The sequence below is a fragment of the Nylanderia fulva genome, unplaced genomic scaffold (assembly GCF_048542155.1).
Source record: "Nylanderia fulva isolate GAGA-0341 unplaced genomic scaffold, ASM4854215v1 Scaffold12, whole genome shotgun sequence".
NCBI lineage: Eukaryota > Metazoa > Arthropoda > Insecta > Hymenoptera > Formicidae > Nylanderia > Nylanderia fulva.
In genome coordinates, this window is record NW_028189409.1 from 3,977,077 (window position 1) to 3,987,620 (window position 10,544).

At 28.0% G+C, this 10,544-nt stretch overlaps 1 protein-coding gene across 1 annotated transcript; it reads left to right on the plus strand.

Annotated features, from left to right (window-relative positions):
• Positions 1-3,609: 3,609 nt before the first annotated feature.
• LOC114928026 (uncharacterized) lies at positions 3,610-6,592 on the plus strand. Its single transcript, XM_029299124.1, has 5 exons — positions 3,610-3,960; positions 4,938-5,020; positions 5,540-5,773; positions 6,134-6,277; positions 6,356-6,592. Exons 1-5 carry the CDS (start codon positions 3,807-3,809, stop codon positions 6,521-6,523), a joined length of 783 nt encoding a protein of 260 aa, XP_029154957.1. The 5' UTR covers positions 3,610-3,806; the 3' UTR covers positions 6,524-6,592.
• The last annotated feature ends 3,952 nt before the right edge of the window (positions 6,593-10,544 follow it).

Consider the following 10,544-nt stretch of genomic DNA (forward strand, 5'->3'; position numbering starts at 1 on the left):
AGTGACAACGATGACGAAAGTGAAGAAACAGCGATAAATAAAAATTCGAGAGTTGCATTATGACGAGATAAACAATTTAGGAAGAGAGAATAGAAAAAAAGAGCGATTGTTTGCTCTTTCTTCGCGGACATGATTGTACATACTTGATGTTTGTTCAGTGACTCAATATAAAGGAATATGATATCCATCGATCATGAAATACCTACATTCTTTGATCAGCTCCTTTCGTTTCTTATTTTTTATCCCATTGTTGTTACATTTTTCTATCGTTTTGTTTATATCGTATACACGCAAGCTGTTTTAGAAATTAACTACTGTATTTGCGCATAAAAAAAAGAAGAGAAAAAGTAAACGGAATGACAGCTATTTTATTGAACAGATAGAAATAATTCACACATTTTGAGTGTTTCGATGGATTTAATCATTTTGATTATTTTGATCACTTTTATCGTTTCGATTATTTTAACCAAGACTAATCTTGGTATCTTGTAATTTTATATTTAATATATTTTTATTATATTTATTGTATAAATTTATATTATTTATATTATAATTGTTACATAATATAATATGTATTATGTAATATAATATTTATTATATTATTTCATTATACTTACAGTTTGAATATGTTTGATTTATACACCCTTATTCTCTTCGAGAATCCAAAAAGGAAAAGAGAGAGAATTAGTGAATGCTACTTAAAAGAAGCATTAAAACTGCTTTTATTATTGTATATAAAATATATCATAAGTAGATTACAAAATATAATCGCTTAAGGCTAATCTCATATGTAAGTATTAGTCCCCTATGAATGTTCTAGTTTATTGATATTCTCACGCTTTTCGCTTATTTAGGAATTATTGTGCGCGCCAAAACAAGATTATGTGTATATGCATGCACGAGCATTGATAAATTCAATTAAAAATTTGTTTATTTATTGAAAAAAACTTTCCTAATTAATAAATTTCAAAGTTAAAATTATAAATGTTATTAATTTAATGCAAATTTCTTTACATTATATTTATTAATAATAATAAAAAGTTATTATTAAAAATTGAAAATTAATTTATTTACGTAACAATTAATTTTAATAAGGAGAATAAAAAAATATATAGCCATAACTTCAACAACTGTTTAATATAACTAGAGCTTTATTTATAACCGCATCATTTTTTAAATTAAAATTCTTGAATTGCATTTCTTGTATTAATATTCTATACTATGAGTTTAATATACTAACAATAAATAATTTGCTATCATATAATTATACTTGATAACAAATCTGAGTTTGATTTATGAGTCGACACAATTATTTTCATATATAACTTCCTGCTGTACAAATCTGCTTATAGTTATAAATACTAAATTTATGTAGCATATACATACATATATGTCATTTCGTTCAATCTAACCGAATATAATTACACATACAAAACAAAGTTTATTCCTTGATAATAAAATCTTAAAAAAAAAAATTTCGATAAGTCTATACAGTCTCGCGTGAGTCTAGTGAAAGCGTAGACATATAATCACAAAAAATTCTTGTTGAAAATTTCTTCGTTCGTATTTTCTGTAGAAGTTTTAAATATTGAACTTTCATAAATTACATAATTAATTAATATATTTTTATGCATGCATTGCAATAATAATTTTTATACATAGATTGCAAATTTTAAGATTATATTGTCAAAGAATAATATAGCTTTGCTTTGCGCGAGAAATTATAATCGATTAAATTAAACGAAATGAAAAAAATATATATATAAAGAGAGAGAGAGATACATATATATAAAATAATCCTCAAACAATGCAGAAGTTATTTAAAATTTTTTTGTATATCAAACAAAAATAAATATGAAATATTGCACAAAACAGTTTTTCTCATATTTTTATCTCATTTATTTTTAATTAAATATATATATATATATATATATATATACATACAATCCAAACATATGCTGTCATAAATTACAAATCAAAACTGCATCAAAAGGAAAGCTTTTTATATTTAGAAACGAGTTAATAAAATTAAATAAAGATTATGCTAATTATAATTTACAAGTTAAAGAATCCCTTGCTAAAAAAGGTATGTTATTTATTCTCAAATATCTCGAAGTATCGTTGCCTTTAATCCGCGATGCCGATTGGTTCCGTCATAGCGTTTACTTCGTGAACGGCTGTCATTGCATATTTTGACAGTTGTATGTATCGAGGGGTTATAGTGTAGTGACAGTATATAATGTATATTAAAGGATTTTATGTATTTAATAGTTAAAATCTGATGAATAAGTGTTTATTAATTTTGCGATTGAGTGGTTTCGATTACAGTTTCTAAGTTTCTTAGAAAAGGAAATAGAAATTCGGTAAATTAAAATTATGTATATATAGAAATTCAGTTAATTTAGATTTTTAGATTATGTACATATTTCCATTATAAGATATAATACCGAATTTGAAATCAATATTTATTAATATTACAGATGTATTATCTATGTTAAATATAATAACAAAGGAAATCGATAACTGTAATACTGACAACAAGATTTTGAAAGAGATAATTGAAAATTTAAATAATAATATAGAAATAATGAATCATACAAACACAAAATCGATATGTACGATTAGCAATAATATTAATATTGAAGAGATAATATTAATACAGTTATATTCCAAAAGAAGTTTATAAAATGCTTGATACTAATTTAATGAAATTTGTAGAAAGAGATGAAAAGTACAACTCTGGAATTCAGTCATCATGTCAAATTTAATGTCAAGACATAATAAACATTTCATAAATTAAAATTATGTCAGTGCATAATAGAAATTCGATGAATTAAAATTACGTCAAGACATAATAATAATTCAAGAATTTTTATTATGTCGAGACATAATAAGAATTGGATGAATTAAAATTATGTCGAGACATAATATAAATTCAATAAATTAAAATTATATCGAGACATAATAAAATTCGATAAATTACTATTATCTCGAGACATAATAAATAACGATGAATTAAAATTATGTTGAGACATAATAAAAATTTGATGAATTAAAATTATGTCGAGACATAATAATAATTCAAGAATTTTTATTATATCAAGACATATAATATAAATTCAATAAATTAAAATTATATCGAGACATAATAAAATTCGATGAATTATTATTATCTCGAGACATAATAAATAACAATGAATTAAAATTATGTCGAGACATAATAAATATTCGATGAATTAAAATTATGTCAAGACATAATAAAAATTCGATGAATTAAAATTATGTCGAGACATAATAAAAATTCGATGAATTACAATTATGTCAAGACTTAATAACAATTCGATGAATTAAAATTATGTCAAAACATAATAATAATTCAATAATTTTTATTATGTCAAGACATAATATAATTTCAATGAATTAAAATTATATCGAGACATAATAAAATTCGATGAAAAGTTAATAATTGAAGAGCTTTCGCTTGCTAGTTTTACTTTTTATTCGTAAATAACGTCACTATATAAATAGCATCACAAAAAACGAACGCGCCAGGTGAAAGTGACGACGACAAAGTAAGAAGACGCGTCTTTCCTTCCGCTCTGTCATCCTGCGGAAGAGGAAAGTCCTTTCAACGGGCAAGAAAAACACGATCAATTGGTTGATGACGACGAGGAAAAAGGAGCGATGAGAGGAAATATCCGCGCAATAAATCGAAGCCATAGCTGTAAGCGCATTTCAGTGTCTCGTCTTGTCCTTTGGTTTCCGGACGCATTTCCTGTGTTTCCACGTTCGCGCAAGTTAATGAAATGACGTCCCGTGTTGGCGTTTTGCGGATACTGTGGTTGCTGTTGGCTCTCGCAACCCTTCTTGATGGTTCGCCGGCGATTAAGAAGGAACGCAAAGCACCGACCAATTTTCGGTACTCCGAGGATTTAGATGCAGAGGCTACGAATCACGGAGGTATGTTGTAATCTTTATTAGAATATAAAAAAATTATTAAAAATATAAAAAATCAATTAAAGTGAAAATTACATTATTTAATATAAAATAATTGTAAAATAAATGTCAAATATTAATTTTAAAGATATATTCTTATAATTGATTACCTCATATTACCTTTGTGAATTTTTGACAATTTTGATTCAATTGATTTTTATAAGTATGACAGATTCAGAATTAAAATTGATTCACATTTATATGCGCGTTAAAGAGATGTGTATAATGAAATAAAAAATATTTATTTATAAACTATCAAGTTAGATATAAATAACATTTAAATCAATATATTTGCATACGTGTCGTACTCTCTTTCGATTCATATGACGGAAATGAGGATGAGATAATCGTTTTTGACATTGACGAGCGGAAATACAGCTGCAAGAACAGAGCTTTCGTTGGATTATGCAGATTTGCTGTCGATCGTGCTAATTTATATGTGTCAGAGTATTAGAAGCATATTCGAACTGTTAAACGATATGTGTGCTGCATTTAATCTCTAATTGTTTTCATATCGTTTAAATTTATTTTTATTTTCTTTCTTCTGCTCTAAAATTTAAATAATTCTATTATATTTCGCATAATTTGTCGAATTTATATAATAAATGTCTAAAATAATATCGAGAGAGTTGATTTATACAATATATTGCAGATAATTCTCTCGCGTTAATCACTTAATGTAAAGCAGAATTGATATAATAAGCTTCCCACGCACGTTTCCATTTTTCCATCAAACAAGCAACTAATTTTATCTCTGATATTGTTTCGATGTTATCCCTAAATTGAAAAAGTAATATTTTCAAACGTAAACAGCTGTTTTTGAAGCATTGCCGCAAAAAAAGAGTCGCATGTAATGGGAAGCATATCGTGTTTCTCAAAGTAAATGACAAATGATCTCTTTCTTGATGAGGCTGGTTTATTTACATATTATTCGAACACAGGCGGTAGCAAACATCGCGAAGAGGGTGGCGGCTCGGAACACGAAGAGGATCATCATAACACGCACGGTCACAAAGGCGACAAGGTATGACGTTTTCTCAGCCATCGAGACGTCTTGTCGACGATTTTTTCCCTTTTTTTATCGTCCTTATAATATAAGAGATCCCTTTTTTCCGCGCTATCTCGGGAATATTTATTACATGGTCGTTTTTGTACGAACGTTGTTCCCAAACGAGACAGGCCTCCCGATATATATATGTATATCCCGCACGTGATATTATATATTAAAGAATCTTACTTCTTTGTGTGTCGGCATCGAATGTCCTCGATATTCGCTTTATGTTTCTGCGAATCTCTCTCATTATCAGTCCTGAAAACGAAGCGATGGATTTTATTTTTTTTAATCGAAAATTGACGTTCTAATTTTTTATCATGAAATGGAGACTTCGCAATATAGTTTAGCAGCAGTATGAATGTCTCTCGTTATCTTTAATGCTCTATTATTGGGTCGATTCTTAGTGGCAATCTATAATGCTTTATTTATGTAGAAAATATTTTGTTATAAAACTTGTCAATGAGATATATCTTGATCGGGGGAAAAAAGGGTTACAAGGTCTTCCACGAGTTTGAGAAGAGCGATAAGGGCCATCTTGACGAGAAGAAGCAGAAGCACGTGTACGATGAGGAGAATGGTGAAGAGGAAAAGAAACACGAAGAGGCTGGTCATTATGGTGAGGAACATGAAGGCGAAGAGGGTGAAAAAGGCGCGAAATTCGGCGAAGAGGGAAAACACCAGAAGGGATACAGTACAAAAGGAGAACACAGTGTTTTCAAGAAAGTACGAATCACATGATGTATTTTTTGTCATTCAATAAAATTATTATTAAAAAGAAAAAATAATTAAAAATACATTATTATTTATTTTATCGATATAAAAGACACTCGCAATTGTTACACACATATTAATAATTGCGTTGATCTCATCAAGATAGTGGTTGGTAAATTTTTTATCACATTTTAATAACATTTTATTATAATTAAATTAAATTTGTTTTCAATTTTATTATAAATTTTATTGAATATGATGTTTTTTGTACGTGAAAGACATAACATCTAATTATATTTATTTCAGTGATAAAAATTTATAAGTGATACTTTTGTCTTATTTTTCTGAATTAATATATTATCGCTTTTCAAGGATGAGTATGAGAAGAAACATGATTTTTACGACGAATATCACGAAGACGGAGGAAACGAAAATCATGGTGGTTGGCATGAAGAACACGAGGGCAAGAAGGGTGGCCATGAAAAGAAGGGCTATCTGCATGCGGGACACCACGAGGTAATTATCAAATAATTTAAATGATTTTTTCTTTATTACAAAAATTTGTTAAAATTGTGATTTTATCCTTTATTTCAGGGACAACACGATAAGGAGAAGAAACACGAAGGAGGCCACCATCACAACGAGAAGAAAGGTCACAAATCGGCTGAAGGGCACAAGAGTCATCATGAACATGATGAGAAACATGGTAATAAAGGCGGTCACGCATCAGGGCACAAATTTTCGAAATCGAAACATAATTGACGCGAGACGAGATGAAATTCATCCTTACATAATTGTCAAACGCAATTCGCTTATATCTACTTTAATAAGAATTTGGTGGTCACATCAAGATACGTTTGGAATAATATTGAGTGGTGTATATCAGATGCAACAAACTTATCAAAAATTATGATATATAATAATTAGGTATTTTATTCTTGTCGTCAAGCAAGTAACATACGAATTTGTCTGCAGGGATTTTAGAATTATTATAATCAATAAGTCTTATTTCATTTAATACATATACACATATATATATATATTTTATAATATTTTTTATCGATAAAAATTTTACCGATAAACAATTAGGTAGCATAAAGATACTTAATATATTAAATATATATATGTACATTGTATAATATGTGAAACGTATAATAAGTGGATGTATTTTCAATAAATATCTATTTAAATTATTATTATAAATGCCTATTTAAGTTATCTATTTAAACTGCGAGAGTACATAGTTGAGTAAGTTTCGAATGTCATACTGTCATTATTTTATTTTATCGCGGTGATTGTTGGGAAAAGTGAAAATCTTAAAAAAGCGTAAAATTGGTTGCGCTTCAATGCGCATTAGTATTGTACACAAAATAGAACTCGTTGATGGTCTGAGGCAGATGTATGGTATCGAGGCGACCTTGCGAGTCTTCCTCTTATTTAGCGACGCGAAGCTTTTTATTTTAATTTCTATTTTATTTTAACATACCTTTGTACACAATTATAATTCTATTTTAGAAGAAAGAAGAAGAAAAAGAGCTTAAAAACTATTTTCTTACATTTTCTTGCGTATTTGCAATAATACTTATTATAAGCACTACATAGCATTTAAATGGATTGCTGGAATGCATTCTGGAAAAAATTTCAATTCTAATTGAATTTAATAAATAACTTTCTAGGAAGAAACTTTCTTTGAGATTACATTTTGCGTGGAAACTTTAACGTCGATTAAAGTAGGTGGATATTTAAAAGAGAGTATTTAACGTAATAAAATTATTAATAATAAATTGATTCAATAAATATACATAAGTAAAATGATTAAACAGAATGATTAACCGAGCAGTTATGTGACATGTTCAAGGATTTATAAAAATGATAACAGCTTTATATACAAGTCTTTGTAACGAGGTAGAATCATTATATTATTATTTTAAAAAATTATTTCTGTGTTAAAAAAAATTACTTATTTATTAATTAATTTATTAAGATATACAATAAAATTTTATTTTTATTATGCAAATTATTGTTATTATATACATTTATTTTAAATATGCATTATCGCTTTATATAATATGCAGTGTTTTCGTAATTAATATACAAACGTATATATTGACATAGAAATATTCAGAACGCATAATCTTGCAATAAGATTGATATATTACCGAGGGAATTGATCACAAGTGCAATTGTGCTTGATGACTCTATTTTCTGGTGAATTTACCCAATGATCAAACTTACTCTGGCAATCAATTACTGTGTGTGCAGTCGATCTGGTGGTATCACACGCAGTGATTGGTTTGGTGCTTATCCTTACCGCTTCCGCAAATTTACCTACAGCTCTTGATGCAATTATTCCCTTTAAGTTGGTCGTAATTCTATGATTGTATGATAAACAATATTAGCAATAAGAAAATAATATACGTTTAAAATTTTAAATATCATATTTAAAAAAGTTTTCTCACATAGATACAATAATACATTCGCATATTAATTGTTTTTAATAATTTATTTATTACGTAGACTGTTAGAAGGATTCTAATTCTAACTGAATATATTATACGACTCTTATAGCTCTAAAAAATTAAAATTAAAAAAATAATTCTACATACATGATGAATGTTTCAGTCTTAAAGAAAAAAGGAAAAGAGTTATAGAAAGTTAATTACAAAGATTAAAAGGAATAATTCTTTACATGTATGTGTTACTTCTATTGTTATCGCCAGAGAAGATTTCAGATTTGCGATATCAGAAGGGAAGTATAGCGTTTTATTTGTCGACAGACCTTTTCGAGTCCTTTGCGCCTGATTTTTACGACGTCGCATGTTAATAAGAATGTACGTGAAGAAATGTCGCATATAATGAAATCAGTATTTGTTCGTCGGGGCGAATATCGCCCAGACGATGAGTCTCGCGAAGATTGTTAAAGACGATGTTTGTCTGCGCAGGATTCCTCGTGAGTGGGAAAATCGTCTCATACTGACGTAAGTCGATGAATTCTCCTTTACTCGGCAAGGGAGAAAATAATCGTGCGATTCTCTGTCACGTTTCAATAATGTATCATCGATTCATATGATTCTATACAGAGTACTTCAGATCTAACGGATTATCTTTCAGCCATAGATTTGCTTTGATTAATTAGAAATTAATTTTTCTTTAGCAAAAATATGAAGAAAGAAAATATCAATTATCACAAATTTTCTATTTTCAGCATTAAATATCCTGATAATTAATTCTCAATCTGTTAAACTAAAATTTATTTGAAATTAAAAAAGAGAAAGATTTCGTTATCCACATTTGCAATTTAATTCGCCCCAAAATTCTCTCTTTTTTTATTTCTGATCGATTAATAATGTAAAAATTATTTGACAATTTTATTAAAAAAAATAAATTATGTATCAAATAAAAAAGAGAATTTCTGTAAATAGAAAATAACAATTTATAAAATCTGTAAAAGATTAATAATCCGTAAAAAAATTAATAATCCTGTAATATATTAATATAAAAAAAATCAGATTTATCGAAATTATAATTGTTTTGATAATAATTATTCTAATATTTCGAAAATGCCATTACTTTTTCAAACTCACTGAGATTTCGAAACGTTTATATCGAGGCAACAGTTTACATAACGAATTCTCTTCAATTACGTCTTTTAATTAAGACAGTCTGGGGTTGACGAGTCTTTGACGCTGTGTACAAGTAATGTAAATTGCCCTATTTAAGCTTGAATGCACATAAAGTTCGATGTAATAATCACGCGAAAAATCGAGGCATGAAATTTCTTTTCACTTCGGCTGACACAATCAATTTTAATTTCACTTAACCGAACGAAATTCTTCTGCAGACACATTTAAGATCAAGCTGTTGTGTTGAAATTATTTTACAGAATGATGATTCTAAATTGCTCTTAAAAAGATAATAATAGAGAATAAAACAATATAGTAGATGAATTTTAGATTACAGAATAAAATATTGGATATACATATATACGTATATATCCAATATTTTATTTTTATATTTTCTTTCAATAATATATAGCTTCAGTAATTATTTATTTCTTAGTATAAGCGCGGGATACATTAATTACTGAAAGAGTACAGGTATAAGTAAGAGCCATACGCGGACATCAGTGCATTAATTTTAAGTCAGAATTAATTTTCTTTGTTGAAGCTGATTTTTTTGTTCATAAGTAATTAATTTTCTTGTTACCAAGAAATTAAATAAATTTTTAATTCGAGATTTTATTTTTTATAAATATCTCTGTCCCGCCAAAGAAGTGTAGGCGAGAAAAATATCGGGGCGAAATTAAATCAGGAAGCTAACTTGGTTTCGTTTTTCAATTCAGCGACTTTGTCTTAATATTTTTCTCGCCTACATATCTTTGGCTTTCACTTGCGCCTATTACATTTTTCATTGCAATATAATTATTACAGTCGTCCCTGTGTTTGGTGCCAAAAATTATGAGTATGGTTACTTACTTTTAGATTATTTACGACAGAAAAAAATTTATTTGTTAATAAACAAGGTCTGGAAGAGTTCCGTTTAACGAGATGTTTATATATATGCGCACACATTTCTGCGTAGACGCCTAAATACTCGTTTAACAATTTATTACAATCGTCCCTGTGTTTGGTGCCAAAAATTATGAGTATGGTTACTTACTTTTAGATTATTTACGACAGAAAAAAATTTATTTGTTAATAAACAAGGCCCCGGAAGAGTTCCATTTAACGAGATGTTTATATATATGCGCACAAATTTCTGCGTAGACGCCTAAATACTTGTT